Source organism: Podarcis filfolensis (assembly GCF_964270895.1).
Source record: "Podarcis filfolensis genome assembly, chromosome: 3".
In the NCBI taxonomy this organism is placed as follows: domain Eukaryota; kingdom Metazoa; phylum Chordata; class Lepidosauria; order Squamata; family Lacertidae; genus Podarcis; species Podarcis filfolensis.
In genome coordinates, this window is record NC_139606.1 from 16,906,415 (window position 1) to 16,926,707 (window position 20,293).

Below are 20,293 nucleotides of genomic sequence, written 5' to 3' on the forward strand. Positions count from 1 at the left end.
TCTGAGGGCAAACGAGGCCACCACCTTGCTGCAGTTAAGCGAGTTTGAATCTGGTCAGTGCATGGATAAGTGACCATTATTTCTGGGTAATGAGTCCGTATTCTATTCACTTTGCTTCACAGCTCTTTGATACTTCACTTTGCCTCTTCGACATGTTAGTCTGTTCCCTCATGTTCTCCCAATTTTCATCTTGTTTGCACAGTCTGCAAGATGTGTAAAGCATCTGTTGAGGTGACACAAAGCAGAAACAATAGGAGATTGTTATAGGATTCAGCAATCAATCAAAAAGAGGACACTGTTGTATGAAAAGAAGATAGGAGATGAACAACTCTGTACGGAAATAAATCTTCTCCCTGACAGGAGGAACTTATCGGCAAAGGAGTCATTGATAATAATGTGACATAACCTCACCCATCTTTTCAGAATATTACCCCTTTTTGAACTTGAAGCTATTCAGACTGTCACTCGCATTCCTACAATTCTTCTATGACTCTCAGTTCTCTTAACACAGTGGGCAGCTGATCATCCAATCATGCAGACTCCACCATCTGGAATAGTTTCTCTGCACTTAGCTGGCTCATAAAAATCTTAGTTTGAGCAAGAAGAGGATTATGTGCCAGTCACTAGGGGCTTGCACCAAGGGATGGGAGCCAAAATGTGTCTATTTCTAATGTGCCAAATGTTACCATATGGATTCCCTGAGTAGCCATCTCCCTTACAGTCATTTCGAGCAGTTACTTGGAGTGGACCCAGTGGCAGTGTTAGGATTCCATTTGAGGAGTGAATTAACAATAGTGTTGATTCACCTTCAGTATTGGTGGTACTTCCAAGCTGAGTTGCGTTTGGTCGTATTTTGAAAAGCACTCTCTTGTTTTGCTGCTTCTATACATGGTCTAGACAAGCAGCAGTACCAATAGGGTAGCTGCAGAAAAAATGAAAATAACATCAGTTAACGGAATGCTTCTGGTTTCGCCTATAGTGTTAAGGTCTTTCCATGTTCACTCAAGCTTCAGAATGCCAGGAGATTACAGCTGTTCAGAGCCATGCCCCTAACAGATGTGTTATTTAAGCAGCATTTATATGGTATGGTACCCTATGCCGTAGATAGTTCCACCTTCACACATTGGAGCTGGATGTTTCTTAGTGGTGGAACAATGGATCTAAGTCCTTTTGACCGTTTGACCTCATCCTCAAACCTACCTCTCCTACACAGCCAAGTTTCAAAGCAGAATGTGATTCAGCTGATTCACCCTTAACTTACAGCAGACATCCCCAACCTTTGGCCCTCCAGATGTTTTGGACTACAATTTCCATCATCCCTGACCACTGGTCCTGTTAGCTAGGGATCATGGGAGTTGTAGGTCAAAACATCTGGAGGGCTGCAGGTAGGGCCACACTCCTGGCTGTAAAACACTGACATAAATGAAAACTGAAAAGCTGTATTCCAGCTACCCAGATCCCTGTACAAGTCATTGCAGAGAATGGACAAGGAAGACCAGATTCTTCCACAGCATCCTAAAGGCATTAGTCGAATTGGCTGTAAATCAAGCGACATGCAAAAATGTCAGAGCAGGTTTCGTTATACTGTAAAACCAACACTGTTTGGTTTGTACTTCACCCTTGCCACCTTCAAGGCATAAACCCTCTTTTCCTGCACAGAGATAGTGGAAATAGAACTCCATTGTTAAACTTTTTTTTAATGTCTAACACAAATGTCACATTTTACTTCCATTGCCCTCATTAGACTTCCTGAGTTGTAATCGATTCCCTTTCTTCAGTCTTCCCTCACCTTTAGATTCAAAATAACATGGTATGCTGTGCACTCTTTGGCATTATTAGTATCTGCAGCATTTGGAGTGGAGTCAATTTGTAAACTACCCTGTCATCCATTTTGTTTTCTTGTGCAGCCATGGAAATGTGGTGTATACCTTAGAATGGGCCCTTCCTCCCAAGATACTTAAATTCTTACTGGATCACCCCAGCTAGAAAATGGAGGTGTACATTTGGCACAGTACACTCCATGTAAGCAGCAGTTTAAATATTAGTTCATCTTTTTCAAGGTTCCAGGGGTTCCAGGCCTCAAGGTTTGTGTTTCCTTTTGGAAATGAGGCACATCCAGGATCGTAGTGTCTTTACCCACACATATTTACAACCTGAGCCACAATGGAAAGATTCACACCATTAACACCCCCCAGAGTGTCTGGTTTCTCCCATAGCTACAGCCTTAGATACATGCAGAAATCAGCCATGGCTTTTCTCTGCCTTTCCAGCCCGCCGCTTCTTCCTCTGGGCTATATCACAGCCAACTCTGCCCTCAAAACACCTGCGCTGTCCTACTATCTAAAAGAGGGAGTAGGTGGCCCCACCCATTGTCATCTGGTACAGTGCCCCCTTTCCTTACACTGTTTTATATTTGAATTTTTACTGCCAGGGCATAGACACCTTATAAGTCACAGTCATCAGTTTCACTCAGTAGCCACTTCACCTTCTCTGCCCTGGTTAGATTTGTTTCCTTCGTCAAAAGGGGTTTCATGAATAGATTTCTTGGGTCTGTATATAGTGGGCATTGTAGTAAAGGTAAAGGGAGCCCTGACCATTAGGTCCAGTCGTGGCCGACTCTGGGGTTGCGGCGCTCATCTCACTTTATTGGCCGAGGGAGCCAGCGTACAGCTTCCGCGTCATGTGGCCAGCATGACTAAGCCGCTTCTGGCGAACCAGAGCAGCACACGGAAACGCCGTTTACCTTCCTGCCGGAGCAGTACCTATTTATCTACTTGCACTTTGACGTGCTTTCGAACTGCTAGGTTGGCAGGAGTAGGGACCAAGCAATGGGAGCTCACCCTGTCGCGTGGATTCGAACTGCCGACCTTCTGATTGGAAAGTCCTAGGCTCTGTTGTTTAACCCACAGCGCCACCCACGTCCCAGTGGGCATTGTAGTAAGTAATGGCAAATGTCTTCTACACATGGTTGCCCAGTCTCTCTTCATAAGGTATTCTGTTGTATTGTCCATCTAGGACTGGTGAAGGCATAGATTGAAAGGGTAGTTATTGGAAGGCGACTCTTAATGAGGCAGGTGGACGATTTGTCAAATATCTGGACCTTGGTTCTCTTAATGGCCCATCACAGTTCCTTTTGTTCTCTTAATGGCCCATCACCCAGGCTGGCCTGGTCCATGCAGGAATTACCGTATTTTTCGCTCTATAACACACACCTGACCATAACACGCACATCGTTTTTAGAGGAGGAAAACAAGGGGGGGGGGGAAATTCTGAATGAAACAGTGGATGTATCATTTTTGTGCCTCATGCTGTGGCCACAGACATGTGATCTGATGGTGAGTTTGGGGTAGCCCAATGCAAAGATCCTGAGGATCCATGTGGATCCATGCTTTGTAACCACGTTTTTGCACCATTGCAGCCCCAGGCAACAGTGGGTGCGTGGTTTTTTTGGTGCAGGCTGTAGCCATGGACATGCTATGTGATCTGATGGTGAATTTGGGGTGACCCAATGCAAAGATCCTGAGGATCCATGTGGATCCATGCTTTGTAACCACGTTTTTGCACCACTGCAGCCCCAGGCAACAGTGGGTGCGTGGTTTTTTTGGTGCAGGCTGTAGCCATGGACATGTAATGTGATCTGATGGTGAATTTGGGGTGACCCAATGCAAAGATCCTGAGGATCCATGTGGATCCGTGCTTTGTAACCACGTTTTAAGTGGGGAGGGATGGAAAAACACAGAAGGGACAAGGAGCACGAGAGGGGTGTGCAGAGAAGCAGCTGGCTAACAATGCAGGAGAGGGGTTTAACGGGAGGGAGGAAAGGAAGGCAAAAGTTTTCCCCCACACACACACCCTAGCCAGCCCTCCTCTCTCTCTCTCTCTCTCTCTCTCTCTCTCTCTCTCTCTCTCTCTCTCTTCCCACCTGCATGCCTGCGAGTCTCTAAAATGCTTCCCTGGACGCAGCAGCACCGGAGCACGGAGAGGAATTAGAAGGAAGGATGGGATCCTTTCCTTTCCCCTCTGCTTGCCTGGAGGGGAGGGGATTTGCCTGCTCTTTGTTCCGTTTGAGCAAACAGCAGCCGAAACAGAAGCGGGTGGGCAGTAAGACCCGGAGGCAGAATGCAGGAAAGCAACAGCTTCCTCTCTCACGGAGCTCCCTTCTCCCTGACGGGCGCAATTGGATTTTTGCGTGATTTTTGCCCCTGCGCTCGGGAGGGTCGGCTCCAGGGACCACACATTTGCTCAACAACACGCACAGACATTTCCCCTTACTTTTTAGGAGAAAAAATCTGCGTGTTATAGAGAGAAAAGTACGGTAGAAGGGTCTCACATACAGCCTCCTTCCTCGCCCCCCCCCCAACCAAACTGGCCTGGCATCCACAAACTCCTAACAATATGTTCATCCTTCTGGCTTCTTTTGAAATGTTGAGCTCTTTGTGCAAAATACCTTTTCTTTCATAGGTCTGAATCCTGTTTTGCTGCCTTCAGTGAGTTTCTGTGGCTTCTCTATTTGTTTCTCTGTCTAGAACTTTAGAGTCTGCCTATTTGTACCTCTGTGTATTACTCTAAAAAGAGAATTAAGAAAACCTTTTAAAGGCAGATAAAAGCCAAAGACTATAATAACAGCCAGCAGCAAGATGGAGGGGGAGGGGGAAAATACTTTAAAACAATAATAACAAAAGGCAAGCAGATGCCGTTAAAACCCAAAGGACACTTTGTGTGGCACTTGAAAGACAGAACTGAAGACATCAGAATATGATGGGTGGGAATTCCACAGTCTGGATACTGAGGCCTGCTTGCAGGCTTCCCATGGGATGGGCTCTTTCATGGGCACCCAGTTAGCTAGACCCACCAGGGCTGTTCTTATATTCTTATGAGAAGGTTGCATTCCTGATAGCCACCTGCCTAACTTCAGAAGGTAGGGGAGGCACCAATGAAGATCTCACTTGAGGTTGATATGGCAAAAATGTGGCACTTCAGATACTTGACCACAGTAAGGTTACCAGATTTTTTTCCAATGAATCCGGGGACACTTTTCAACTTCAGTGGATTTTGTATGGGGTAAATCCGGGGACTGTCCCTGGGAAACAGGGACGTCTGGTAACCTTAGACCACAGGCCAAAACCAACATGTTGAAAACCAGCATCTAGTTCTATAATATGCCTAAAGGGTTTTAGTCCCAACTCAGAATCTGGCTGCCATGTTCTGGGCCAGCTATAATTTTCAGCTACTGCTTTAGGGGTAGTTGATCATTACAGTAATCTAGCTTGGACATTACTGGGGCATAGATAATGCTGCAGTTATTGGGCCACTCCAACCATTGGGCAGAGTAACGCAGCTGTTTCAAGCAGCTAGTTTGGGTATCATAGGTAGGGAAGTAAATAACAATGTATTATTACTGCATTTGAACTGTCAGGTAAAGGGAGAGTCACTTGTGCAATTTTCTGCCCCAGGTGACAAGCTGCCTTGACTAACCTTTGTGGTGACCATGGGGCATTTGCTGCTCTGCCTCAGGCAGCAAAATGTGTTGTGCTAGCCATGCTTGCACACCAGTCAAAGCTGATAGGAGGCACCACAAACAATTGAGACCACTTAACATCCAACCAAGCATCATCCCCCAAACTACAAACCAGGTTCTAAAGGGGAAGAGTGAGCTAGCTGAGTACCAGTTCCCTAGACTGATAAACTCTTCAAGAACAGCACCTTTACTCTTCTCTGGATTGACTTTCTAGCACTAATCTAGCCCATTCCAGACATCAATGATGACACACTGGGTCAGATAAGAAGCAGAGATAGAGCTGGGCGTCATCTGCTCACCAATCTAATACCAAGCTGGATTCAAGGTTCTTCTGTTAATTCACAAAACCCTAAACAACTTGGGTCCAAGTACGTTAGGGACCATCTGATTGTACTCTACATCAATCAAGGTGGTCCTCTGATAGGGCACTTCTGGTGGTTCCCCATGCCCCTGAGGTTCGGTTAGGCTTCCCTAGGAGCTGAGTCTTTAGTGTGGCAGGTCCCGCCCTATGGAACTCCCTCTCTGGTGATATTTGGCAAGAACCACCCTTGCCTTCTTTCATGTGTTTTTTGAATTTCCCCCCTTTTTAACCAACCAGTATCTACTGCTGTTTTATTAATTTTTTTTGTATTTATAATATCATTTGTATTTTTTTTATGTGTTGTAAGCTGGCCTGACATATTTTATGAATTATAAATAGTTAAATAAATAAGAAATCAAATCACCCAGCTCCAAAACTCCCAATGATCTCCCTCTCGGACCACCATCTAGAGCCAGTGTGGTGTAGTGGTTAAGAGCGGTGGACTCGTAATCTGGTGAACTGGGTTCGCTTCCCCGCTCCTCCACTTGCAGCTGCTGGGAGACCTTAGGCTAGTCACACTTCTCTGAAGTCTCTCAGCCTCACTCACCTCACAGAGTGTTTGTTATGGGGGAGGAAGGGAAAGGAGATTGTTAGCCGCTTTGAGACTCCTTAGGGTAGTGATAAAGTGGGGTATCAAATCCAAACTCTTCTTCTTCATCTAGATGTTATACAGAATGAAGACACTACAAAACCTTGTGGTACAAGCATAACTGCCAAGTTTTAGTAATAATACATACTGAAATAATGTTCTTTATCCATGACCAAAGGCTGCTAGCTGGCATACAACCCTAAATTCATTTTTATTCCATGTAGAGGAGCATTAAACAAACAATCAAGCAAAAGCTTGTGTGTATGGCACATTAGCCTTTTAAAAATGGCATAGTACAAGTCTGTAGTTTTCTCACTGAATCAAATGAATAAAGTACTAGGTTCAGAAGCCTGAAGTACATTTGGCAGGGATTTGAGAGAGGGACTTTTTGGTAGCTGTGCCCAGACTCTAGAATACCTTCCTTGGGGATGCCAGTTCAGATACTTCTGTGGTGGCTTCCATCACACAAGTACCTTCTTATTTAGACAAGCCTTTGGCCTATCAAGCTGTTTCATCTGCTCCTCCTCCTCCTGCTGTGCTTTATTTTATTTTTATTTATTTATTAAGCCTGGCTGTCTTATTGATCTGTTTTCTTACCTGTTTGTTTTATACACTGTTTACATTTTATAGGATTGCTTTATGTTGTGTTTTACTGCATTTGTTGTTAGCCACCTTAGCTCCATTATGTAGGATGTAAGTTATTTCTGTAACAGGCATAACAATAATTAGGGGGCTTTTAAACCGTACCACTTTCTGAGGAGGGGAAAAAAGGGGAAAGAAAATCTGCCTCTTTTCTAATGTATCTTTTATTTCAGATAACAAGGAGGGAGGGAAGAAGAGAGGGAGGGAGGCGTGATCAGAGGGTTTGATAAGGAGATGAGGGGAAACCGGCTAACATAAGGGTACAGAATAGACCAGAGATAGAAACTTTGGAGTGCCACGAAGCTATCTATTTCGTTAGCAGTCTGGTACTGAGCCCACTGTTGAAGACAATACATGAAGTTTGACTAGGCATTTACCGGAACTTCTGAGGAGAGCCTCTCTGGGTTCAAAATAGCCATGCTATCTGTACCCTTCAAAAAATGCAGGGTACAGGTCTGTAGTCTCGCAGGCTCTGCCCACAAGTTTCCATGAATGTGTGGCAGATGGGGCAATCTCAGTGGACACAAATCCAACCCTCTTCTCCTTTAGTCCTTGTGCAGGTTCGTTTCATTTTTATTTATTTTCAGCTTTTTCAGTTTTTGAAATTGACAAACAATTATCAAACAACCAACATAGAAAGAGAGTTCCTAAGAATCTCCTGGACTTCCCTTCCTCCCCTTTGTGGGTTGTGCAGGTTCATCAATCAATCGATCCTTTATTAGGCATAGCAAACCACACATTGTAAAACAAACACCGTATACAGATTGTGGAAAATACAAATTTGGCATAACAATTTGCATAAATAATGCAGTCTGACACTACCACATCACCGACCAATCAAGAACCACTAAGTTTCTCTATAATGGCCCAGTCTTTCCACATGGACAGCACGCAAAAATTTAGCCACTATCAAAGTAATTTGATCATTCCTGTCCGAGAGCAGGTCCTGAACCATTGGCGGCATAGAACCGTGCCTGTTAGGTTGTAAGGCCTCTAACAATTGTCTTCTGGCATAAATGCCAAAATTACAAGAAAAGAAAATATGCTCCAACGTATCAGGTTCCTGCCTACCACATTTGCAGAGACGCTCTACTTCTGGGAGAGCTAAATATCTTCCTCTTACCATCATCGAGGGAAACGTATTAAATCTGGCTAGCATAAACAGCCTTGTGCAGGTTAATGTCAACCTTTCCTACACTGAATGAGCAGGTTGTTTGCTCTGCAAGGCTTCCAAACATACACCATCTTTGTACTGTTCAGACATGATGGTTGGGATCCAGAATGTAACTTATGCTCATGGAAACTCTGTGAACTCCAGCTGGAGGAAGAAGGGGGGGGGGCAATTCTCACTGCTTCCTGTGCTGCTTTCCACACCATTCCAGAGGGTCGCCCAATCTGCAAGAGCAGCTTTTCAGGGGGTGCAGGGATGGGAGGGCTACTGGGTGTAGGAATGAGTGAAAATGACCTCCCCTGCTCCCACAGGAATTCTGAATCCACCCCAGTCATCCCTTTTGAAATGATCTGAGTCTTTGGGGTTCGTTGGACTACTGATTTAACGTGGAAGTTGGGGTGGGGCAGAATAACATGAAAATAAATAATCATAGAGGATACATGTTTAGAAGTCTAAAAAGAGCATGTTTGCTTGAAATGGATTTATCTGCTTCTGGGAGGCAGTTAACAGCTTCCCCAGCATAAAAGAGTAACTCATTTTTCACATATCAGAACTTGCATATGAGATGAAGACATGGGTATCTCAAAACTCACACACAGCATAAGCATATGTTTTAATTTCAATGAGGTTCTTACTTGTTTTTAGACTCAGAAGGTAGTTTTTTAAATATTTTTTTTAAAAGAATTTAATTTTTAAAATGAAAGATGTATTCTTGACCCATTAGTCGTTAATGCGTTACTGAGTTCAATACAGTGGTACCTCGGGTTACATACGCTTCAGGTTACATACGCTTCAGGTTACATACGCTTCAGGTTACAGACTCCGCTAACCCAGAAATAGTACCTCGGGTTAAGAACTTTGCTTCAGGATGAGAACAGAAATCGTGCTCCGCTGGCGCGGTGGCAGCTGGAGGCCCCATTAGCTAAAGTGGTGCTTCAGGTTAAGAACAGTTTCAGGTTAAGAACGGACCTCCAGAACGAATTAAGTAAGAATTTAGGGTGTGCTGGCTGTGAGGAGGAGGGAATGCTCCCAGGAGTGATATGAAGACAAGTTGCTCATAAAGTATGGAAATATTCCTTCCTTAGACGTAAGGCAACATCTACTTGGAGTTGATTAATAAAAATGTGGCTCGCATTTTCATACCAGGGTACTGTTGGATATGAAAAATGGCATGCACCGTCTAGCAGGCACCAAAAATTTCAGGTTTGTTCAAAGAACACATAACACAACATGAATGCTGCCTGGAATATTTATCTGTGATTCCTGCATCGTAGGGGGTTGAACTAGATGGCCCTCTTGCGATACCTTCCAACTCCACAATTCTGTGAATCTGTTTTGCCTCAAGTGGCAAAATGTCCAGAATACTCTGAAGCAGCATTGGTGATTTAGTGATTCCAGGATACAGCGGTTCTCAACCTGTGGGTCCCCAAATGCTGTTGGACTACAACTCCCATCATCCCTGAGCTCTGGCCTTGCTAGCTAGGGGTGATGGGAGTTGTAGTTCAACATCTGGGGACCCAAGGTTGAGAAAGGCTGCAGGGTAAGGTTGCCAGATTCAACCCTAGACAGGTCTCCTAAAACTTTCAAAGAGGAGAGTGCTCTGCAGCTATGGCTTTTCCAACTGAATTCTGTTCAGAGCTTCTCTCTGACATTCTACTACTTTTAACGACAAAGGGGTCCAGTCCAAAATGGGGCCGGGTGGCCTCAATTCAGAATTCACGAACCACCCATGCACACTGAATCATGAAATATATTATTGCTCTTGGGTAAAAAATTCCCTCCAAACACTTTTAAGGCTCTGTCAGCTTTGAAAAGCTTTGGAAACAACAAAGTGATATGGCTGCTGCAGTGAAATAACAAAAGGGAAAAATACAACTTGAATTTATTATTATAAAAATGAGGTTATTGAACATATTACCACAGCTTAGGGCACTGTTTACTGCCCCTCAGAACTAAGGGGCTGCTCGTTCATTCAGAATAATGTACTCCTTCTTGAGGATAACGCATTTCATAGCCTGGCAAAAAACAATGGTTCAAATCTGATTTGTGGTACTCCGGGTTAGCAAACTTTTGCCTTCCCTGTAATTTTTCTCCAGTGGATTGTATAATAGTGAAAACACAGATGCGCTTTGCCAAGCCTTTAGAGCTCGCAGCGCCTAAGCTGTACACCATATTGAATAAACACCTGGGGCATTCATTTAAAACCTTAATTCAGGCTGTTCACCTGCACTGCCAAATGAAACAGAAGCTTCTCTCAGGCTGTGCGGCATTCATTTAAGCAGAGCTCCATCTGCAGGATTTCAAGGGCTGCAAATGAAAGGGAGGATAAGGCAGAGGAATGAAACTTCTTCGGAGCTTGCACGCATTACCTATGATTTCTAATTAACTAAGGTTTCGTGAGCAACACTGACCTAAATTGCTTTCTTACGGGCTGGGCTGTTTTTTGTTTAAATGAGCTGCTGTTGTTTTCCTGGACTTTCCAAGCTGCTTCTGCTGACTCCCTCAGACTTTTTTTTTTTTTGAGCGGTAATGGCCTCATTGACTCAATAATTGAAGGATCCTTTACCTTTTCCCTCCATCTAGCAGCCCCCCTCCCCTCCCCACTTCTTATTCCCCTCTCATTGTTCTCCGAGCATTGCCACTAAGCAGATGGCCGGAGATTTTTGCATCCTTTCAAAGGGGTTCGTGTTTTTCCCATCTCATCAAGCATGTCTCAGTCATGTCTGGGTAAATATCTTAAGGCTTCTCATCAGTCCCCCTTCTGGTAGATCTTGAAAGGCCTGAGCAATTTTTAATAAAGGAACTTGGAAAGTAAGACTTAGAAAGTTAGACACTGCATACGCTTTCGCAGCAGAAGCAACTTTCCTTCCATTCATAATATTTACAAAGCTTAGTAATATATGGTAGGTGCTCAAGTTACGCCAAGGGCACGCTACACTTTGAGTTTATAGCTCATTTGCATAAAAATACAAGCAAACTCAGAATTATTTCAGTGCTGAAGGCCCTGCTTGGTCATCCTTCAGAAAAAGAACACCGCAAACACAATTAGCTCCTGTGGAATTTGATCATCCATGGGCTTTTCTCCCCTCTGCTACCTCCTGTGTCTCTTCTCCTTTGTGTTTTATAAAACTGGTTTGGGAGCTTTATTTACAGATCACAGAATTGCGATGAAAGCTCGATTAATTAACAGGAAAAGAAATTTCCATCCTGCTTTGGATCTGACAGTGAACTCTTTTTTGTTTGATTGTTTTGCTTTCCTTACTACACAGCCATATAAGCACTTTTATTCTTAATGAATAAAAATGATCTATGTAACTGGGGGATGGGGAAGGTGCTCTGCTCCTAATAATATGCTGCAGAAGGCAACTCGCTGTGTGAAGCACAGATTTTATGTGGGATGTCAGCTACATTGCAGATGCCCTTGAGGACATTTTCCACATAACTGAATTATGTAGTTTTCTATTTTCCACATGCAGGCAAGTGAGATAACCCAAGTGTCAGGTGGTATATATTAATACAATTAAGTACCTGCTAATTTAGCCACAGTGGAGATAAATATTTGGATATAATTAAAATCATTAGATGTAAATATAAAATCATCCTTTGGGTTATGGAATGAAAACAGCCAATAAAATGCACTGTTTAACTCAGGGACAGTAGTCTCTTCAGGAGCAAACTGCACTGGAAGCAAATTATAATGTGTTAGCCATTCTGAGTATTTTATTGGAGCACACAATGAACTTGATTTATATAACCAGACCACAGAAATGGGACAAAAAGAATAAAGAGGAGGATCTTAAACATCTAAAAAGGAGTTGGTTCCCCAGGGTAATACCCTCCCATTTGATCAGATGTCCACACACTCACATATATGCAAGGTCTGTTTTCAATAAGGTGTCTATGTGTTCTACTTTATTGGTCTGTTTGACAGTGTTGTCTATTGATGTTTTAAGTCCAATTGAAAAAAAAAGAGCCAGAAGATGGGAGAGCAGTCACAGTCTTCCCCACTATGATGATGTACTATATTTTTATTTAAATTAAAGTAGTTATTGCTAAACTTCTCTGAATACCTACTAATTAGCATATGCACATTTTATGCAAATTTGTGCCCTCGTTTCTCCTCTTTTTTCTTATGTCCTGTTTTTTAGTCGTGTGTGTGTGTGTGTGTGTGTGTGTGTGTGTGTCTGTGTGTCTGTGTCTAAGTGCCCGCCAGTTTTCAGACATTGCAGTAGATGTACAAAAGCAAGAATTGCAACTTTTGCAAATGGTTTTCATTCAGCACTTGTTAAAATGTCCATAGTATTCTTGCTCTTCTTACAAACCCTTTGTTTTGTCACAGCACATTTGTGCCAATGTCAATGTGGTTGCTTTAGAGTCGCTGATGTGTGGGACTGTGGGATTTATTTTGATTATTTTATTGGGCTATTATATAGATAGAGAATTTGAATGCAAAATGCCACATTTTTTACATTGCTGAGGAAAGATATTTCACCTTTCCAATACTTTTCAATGGGCGCACTCTCTGAATCAGTGTAATTTAACATGTTATGAGTCTGGGGTTGCAAAACACCATACGTTCTGGATTAAGCTATTGATTGAATTGAATTGAAGTTTGGAGTGTTAAAGCCAGGAAATACTCATGTGTATTTAGGTTAGACCCAAGTGTGCATTTGAGCCATGGGCAAAGCATGCCTGGAACTTCTGGAATCTCACACTGTGGAGTTTGGGGTGGTGTGTAACAATATGATGAACCAGCCTGCTTAGCATTTGACTTGTCACAGATTTAGCTTTACTTATTTCCATCTTCATACACTTTTTTTATCTTTTCGGCACAGATGGGTTGGTGGCAAAGGATTAGAGTTTGTTCTCTAGACTATTTGCCATTGATATGCTCCTGCTGACAATTATAGCAAATTTCTGTTTTCATGGTTCCCTCTTTTGTGTTTTATTTAAAGGATCAGTTAGAAAGAGAAAGAGAGAGAGAGAGAACAGCCTTGACAATCCAGACTTTTTTAAAAAAAAAAAATGCTTCTGTTTGCTAAATTGCACCAAACTTAGCTGTCTATTGAAAATTAGTATTTGACTGTTTTTACAGTACTTTAGATATGCAATTGTTGCTATAGAAATGTAAACGTTCATAATTCCACCGATCAAACAGTGAGACAGCATTGTTTGGCGGTGGTTTCTGCCTCTTTCCACGTGTCCATCCCAGGGGTGATGGATGAAAATCACAGCCCTCCTTTATGGTGCTTTTTGGTTTCCATGCAGATGCATAGCTGCTCATTGCCCAGGGTTGCAGCCAAATTGTATGAAAAGAGTGGTAATAATGACGGCGATGATGATAACAATAATAATAATAATAATAATAATAATAATAATAAATTAAAGACCGTTTTCACAGCTATGTTTTGTGGCTTTTACTCTAGGAGAAATTAGTTTTACCCTGAAGTAGTTTCCATCTGTCTTTCACAACGCAAGGAGCATGTTGCAGTTGGCCCCAATAGATTTTTGTTTGCTTCTGGCAAATTATCTCTAGTCTCTGCATAGAGTAAAGGCTTGTCATTAACTCACTTGACAGTTAACTCAGTAAGGGGATAAAAAGTAATGTTTGCAACCTGCCTGGAGTAACATGGGGGCAAATAGCAGGTACCACAAAATGAAATGAGCCCGACATAGTACAAACAGAAATTTGCGGTTGAAATACCTTGGTCCGTTTCCTGACACGCACAAAGTAATAACCTTTTTATAGGTACACTTGGAGGGTCTGTCACTGCACCCATGGTGTTCTGACTATATTCAATTTTGGCTTTATGCACTATCCCTGGAACATAACCCCCACCCCACATAAGTTGTGGGTCTACAGTACTGATTTTAACTAATCAGTCAATTATTTGGCTACCGTTTGCTAATAAATATGTTCCAGCATTATGTAAGGAAGACTTAGTTGACAGGAGGAATCCTTGAGAAAGTTTAAAATAATAGCACACATGCTCAAAAGGATCAGAAAAATTATTTCTGTGTGCCCAAACACCTTACTATTTCTATGCGAAGGGGCTTTGCATTGTTTGTTTGTGTGCTTAGTTGCGTGTGGCTCACCATCAGTGCATGCCACATTATGGAGTCACAACAAGGAAGCTTACAACTCAAAATCGAAACACTTACAACCAAAAAACCTTTATATGAGTGCTCCTGTTACAGAGAGCCCAGAAGCCCCTGTGCTTATTACCAGCCTCTGAAAGACAGATTTGAAGGAAGAAGAATATTCCTTAGACCTGATATGAAAATCATTTTTGTATTGTGCTCTGGAGGGATGGCCTTTGCTAGCAAACTGCGCTACATCATCAGAAAACTTCTGCACATGATCAAAGAAGCAGAGCTCTGAGGATTGTGCTTTGATTATGAACGGCACAAAGTGATCTTACATGAACTCACTCGGGGGAATGTAATACTGTGTACAGGAGGAGATCTATATCACCTGAAGTCTTTATCATTTCTTTACGTTATCTGTGAAATTCTTTCATGTTTTGACTGGGGAAGGAGACTCATTAGTCACAGGCAGAAAACATTAGGTTAACCAGCAATAACGTGAACTCAACCCTATCTGTTTACTCAAACTGAAAGCTCTTCCAGTGAGGAAGATCCCACCCCGCAAGAATATTAGGTGAAATTATTCATTTACTTTTCAGTCATCCATATTTCTCATTGTCCTGTAAAGAGTTGACATTGCTGCCTTGAATAGATTTGTGGATGCAGAAGCTATTGAGCTAATGGAGTAATCTCAGCACTTTATTGGAAAGAGCCCTGTGAAAATATCAGCAGTCAAATTTAATGGTTTATCTAAGCCCTTCGAGATTTCCGGTGTGTGAACTTCTGGCCTCTCATCCCTCCATTTCCTACAATCCTTATGTAGCACACTCTTAAGCATTAACAATAATGCTTGTAATAGGATTGCCCAAAAAGGAAACCCACCCATATCTTTATGGCTTGTTTCTAAATTCCAAAAAGAAGACACACCCACTCTTTAGGGAGAAGGGTGTGGTAGTGGGTGCTGGGATGTAGAGTGACAATAGGCTATTGAAAGCTGCTTTATACCAGGTCTGACTTTTGCCTACTGTTTTATATTCTGACCGGCTGCAGCTGTTTATGGTCTCAGACAATTGTCTTTGTTATCCTTGCTTGCCTGGAGATGCTCTGGGTTGAACATGGGACCTTCTGCATGCAAAGCATGTGTTCTGCAACTGAGCTACGGTCCCTCTTGATATTTGATTTGTACCAGTTATGACCTGCCTACGAGGAGCACTGCATGTGTTGGGACAGAGCCAAACCTCCAACATTGCCATCACTGCCGATGCGGCAGGAATCGGACATGGCAGCAGTGAAGTCTGAGCTGCATTGGCGCATCGGTGGGACCGCTGCCACCAATCGAGTGCTCGAGCCAGTGTGCTTGCATGACCCAAACCTTGCCATCACCATGCCCTAGCCCAGTCCTTCCCAAGAAAGCAGCCCTAGCTGCTATCAGGACAGTTCCATAGCTTTGTCCATGGAACACATGACACTACTGCTGCTTAACAAAACTCAGATGATTCAGCTACAGTATCGGATACAAACTTTATGACAGAGTACAAGCCTCCTTTGTCAAATCACAAGCACAATGGCATTATTAGATTTAACCTACATTCATGCCACGTGGTTAAAGGTAAAGGGACCCCTGACCATTAGGTCCAGTCGTGACTGACTCTGGGGTTGCAGCGCTCATCTCAGTTTATTGGCCAAGGGAGCCGGCGTACAGCTTCCGGGTCATGTGGCCAGCATGATTAAGCCACTTCTGGTGAACCACAGCAGCACACGGAAACACTGTTTACCTTGCCGCCGGAGTGGTACCTATTTATCTACTTGCACTTTGACATGCTTTCAAACTGCTAGGTTGGCAGGAGCAGGGACCGAGCAACTGGAGCTCACCCCATTGCGGGGATTCGAACCGCTGACCTTCTGATCAGCAAGTCCTAGGCTCTGTGGTTTAACCCACAGCGCCACCTGCGTCCCTTATGCCACATGGTTAAGAGTGGCTAAAATAGCTTAAGTTCTTAAATTCTTTCTATGCTATCAGTTTTGTTTTGTTTTGTTTTTGTACAATGCAACTTTATAAAATTTTATGTAGCTCACACTAAATTCAGTGGGACCTGTACAGAAAAAAAACTTAGGAAACTTGGAACTCTCAGAGTTGTGTTCTTGTTTTTAACAGTGCCGTAGACTTGCACCCTCAGCTGGTTACTATATTAAAAAACAGTGGCAATAATGCGCCACTACTCTAAATATACATTGCTATTTCCTTTGAGCCCTCTAGACATTTAGAGGTGTATACAAATCCAATATCCAGTTACCAGTAGCATACAGAGCAGTAAAGCTTAAGTAGGCACAGAGGGTTTAAATACAGAGGAAGATTATTGCAATAGATAAAAAATGGGTTTATTGTTAAGAAGTCAGACCAATTTATTGGGATTAACTTTCAGTTTGTTCCCTCATATGTAGACCCTCACTGCTCCCAGAGAACAGTTCAGGGTTTCAACTCCCTTCCTGGAATCTCATGAAAATGGGAAAGAGAGCTGCCTGTCCGGAACATACGGACAATTCCTCTGTCCAAATCTCCTGTGGAATTCACCTATCTGTTCATGCAGCTGTTGAAAAACATGAGTGACATGAGCAACAGTCCCATAATGCCATAATAATAATAATAATAATAATAATAATAATAATAATAATAATAATTTTAAACCCCACCCATCTCGCTGGGTTTTCCCAGCCACTCTGGGCAGCTTCCAACAAAAGATTAAAATACAATAGTCCTTCAGATATTAAAAGCTTCCCTAAACAGGGCTGCCTTCAGATGTCTTCTAAAAGTCCGATAGTTGTTTGTTTCTTTGACATCTGATGGGAGGGCATTCCACAGGGCGGGCGCCACTACCAAGAAGGCCCTCTGCCTGGTTCCCTGTAACTTCGCTTCTCGCAGGGAGGGAACTGCCAGAAGGCCCTCGGAGCGGGACCTCATTGTCTGGGCAGAAGGATGGGGGTGGAGACACTCCTTCAGGTATACTGGACCGAGGCCATTTAGGGCTTTAAAGGTCAACACCAACACTTTGAATTATGCTTGGAAACGTACTGGGAGCCAATGTAGGTATTTCAAGACCGGTGTTATGTGGTCCCGGCAGCCACTCCCAGTCACCAGTCTAGCTGCCGCATTCTAGGTTAGTTGTAGTTTCCAGGTCACCTTCAAAGGTAGCCCCATGTAGAGCACATTGCAGTAGTCCAGGCGGGAGATAACTAGAGCATGCACCACTCTGGCGAGACAGTCTGCGGGCAGGTAGGGTCTCAGCCTGCGTACCAGATGGAGCTGATAAACAGCTGCCCTGGACACAGAATTAACCTGCACCTCCATGGACAGCTGTGAGTCCAAAATGATTCCTAGGCTGCGCACCTGGTCCTTCGGGGGCACAGTTACCCCATTCAGGACCAGGGAGTCCTCCACACCTGCCCGCCTCCTGTCCCCCAAAAACAGTACTTCTGTCTTGTCAGGATTCAACCTCAATCTGTTAGCCATCCATCCTCCAACCTCCAACCATGTTCTGAAACAGTCCTAAGCATGTTTACTCAAAATTAAGTTCCACTGAGTTCAATGGTTTTTACTAACTAATAATTGTCCTCAGGGTTGTACCCTAGCGTGGTATAATGAAGGTAGTTAAGCATACATGGAATGTGATCCAAAAACAGCCATTTGATTCTAGCCACTGACATCACTTTGAATCCTTTGTGGCTGAATCCTTTATAGCCCCGCACACTTTTTTTTCTTTTACTGTATCTTGGGGGAAGGTCTGCAACAATGGAAAGCCTGCTGGTCATGCCAGTCCTGTCCCCTGACCTTGGCCACAGAAAACAACAAAGAAATGTTAGAGGAACATTGCGGACTTTGCTATACCTATCCTCAATTAAAATTGGCTGTGGAAGGAGATACCGATTTACCCCCGATATTCTGGCAAAAAAAGTTGTGGCTTCTGGTAATGTTCCAAAACGGCTTCTTTCTCTGTTCCTAGGGCTTGTAAGGAAATGAAAATTACAACCATACTGCTTGTTTGAATTATGAAAAGTGGTCTATATACAATGCCTTCCTTCTTTCAAACTTTATGTAGCTTGAGGTCTCTTAATATGCCTTAAAAGTAAATTTTATGCCCATGTAATGGGATAAAGGGCTTCAATTTCTGCCAGCTACTGAAGTTATTCATGTAGTTCAAATTTTGAAAGCTCGTCCCTTTGATCAGCCAGGTCAAACTCTTCTAACAACTTATGGCAAAAATTGTTACAGAAGGAATAATAGCTTATTCGCATGACATGCCCCAGGGAATGATTCCTTGTGATGCTTTTAATAGCATATAGTAACCTTGGCAGAGATTCCAGAAGTTGGCCGTGAGTGACAGCAATCCCAGCACAAGGACTTATTGATGAGTGACTGCCTTGTGCTTACCCTCTTGAAATGTGCTATCAATCCACTAGCACAGAATCCAACCATTTGGATGGCATTGTCCAACACAAACAGCCATATTGCTTCTTTACGCACATATTTAGCACTGACAGTACAGTGGCAACGGACAACACCAAGTGACAGCGGTAGCAAGATGACTCCACCATAAATCTGGAAGGGAAGTACCAACAGTCCTGTGTTGGTGCTGAAGCCTGTGTGCCAACATTCAGCTTTCACCAGGAGAAAGGCCATAGCTCAAAGGCAGAGCATCTCTTTTCCATACAGAAAAGAGTCTGTCTCCAGGTAGGGCTGGAATAGACTCTGTCTGCAACCCTGGAGAGAGACCTGCTGCCAGTCAGTGTACACAATGGTAGCTCACCTGACCCCCCCCCCATCACCTGCTAATTGCCAGGAGTTTGAGGGCAAAGGGGCTTGAATAACTCAGAGAAGCTATGAGCTATGCTGTGCAGGGCCACCCAAGATGGACAGGTCATAGTGGAGAGTTTTGACCAAACGTGATCTACCTGGAGCAGGAACCGGCAAGCCACTCCAGTATCCCTGCCAAGAAAACTCCATGGACAAAGACAACAGGCATATAAAAGTTTTGACGCTGGAAGAATTGATGCTTTTGAATTATGGTGCTGGAGGAGACTCTTGAGAGTCCCATGGAGTGCAAGAAGATCAAACCTATCCATTCTGAAGGAAATCAACCCTGAGTGCTCACTGGAAGGACAGATCCTGAAGCTGAGGCTCCAATACTTTGGCCACTTCATGAGAAGAGGAGACTCCCTGAAAAAGACCCTGGTGTTGGGAAAGATGGAGGGCACAAGGAGAAGGGGACGACAGAGGACGAAATGGTTGGACAGTGTTCTCAAAGCTACCAGCATGAGTTTGACCAAACTGCAGGAGGCAGTGGAAGACAGGAGTGCCTGGCGTGCTCTGGTCCAGGGGGTCACAAAGAGTCGGACATGACTGAACAACAACAACGGATGGTAACGATAGAGGTGGAGGTAAGGTCAGCATGGTGCAAATGCATCAGCAGAACCAATCTGGTGCTCCTGCTGGTGCATTTGTGGTATGCCAATTTTGCCACTTGCCACCACTTCCTCTGTACCTGCCAATAAGCAACAGATGGTAGATCAGATGAGCCACCCCACTGACCACAACTGGCAAACAGCACTGATCTAGCTGGGTCAATGGTCTGATTCATTATAAGGCAGCTTCCTATGTACCCGCTATAATAAATATTTCCTTCTTTCCTGAGTTTGCTGAAATCCATGTTTCCAGGCAGATCAGCTGCTACTGAGTCTGCCCGGAGAAACCAGTAAATCTAAATCTGATCACTGCCAGGCAATACGACTAACTGCTCTGGCAAATTTAAAGCATAAAATGACACTATGTACCTGCTGGTATTGTTAGTGTGAAAATGCCTTCTCTTGTTACAGTGAGCAGGAGGCACTGTATTTTGGACTCCACAATTCACAGTGGGGGCATCTCAGGCC

The 20,293-nt window shown here is 43.5% G+C and overlaps 2 protein-coding genes across 11 annotated transcripts in view; one reads left to right on the plus strand and one right to left on the minus strand.

Annotated features, from left to right (window-relative positions):
- The window catches only part of MACROD2 (mono-ADP ribosylhydrolase 2), a 966,393-nt gene that overhangs the window by 907,069 nt on the left and 39,031 nt on the right, over positions 1-20,293 (plus strand). The window lies entirely within an intron of this gene.
- LOC310759790 (uncharacterized protein) overlaps positions 1-20,293 on the minus strand; it is a 76,707-nt gene that overhangs the window by 1,436 nt on the left and 54,978 nt on the right. Inside the window, exons 1-4 of one of the 5 annotated variants that reach the window (XM_083607501.1) lie at positions 10,693-10,761; positions 10,506-10,588; positions 807-922; positions 111-223 (exon numbers count right to left, since the gene is read on the minus strand). In XM_083607501.1, coding sequence (XP_083463627.1) covers positions 111-223; positions 807-890 — 197 coding nt within the window. In that variant the 5' untranslated portion in view covers positions 891-922; positions 10,506-10,588; positions 10,693-10,761. Of the gene's footprint in view, positions 1-110; positions 224-719; positions 923-10,505; positions 10,777-20,293 lie in introns of those variants that run through there. The other 4 variants (XM_083607499.1, XM_083607500.1, XM_083607502.1 and 1 more) reach the window with 4 other exon arrangements.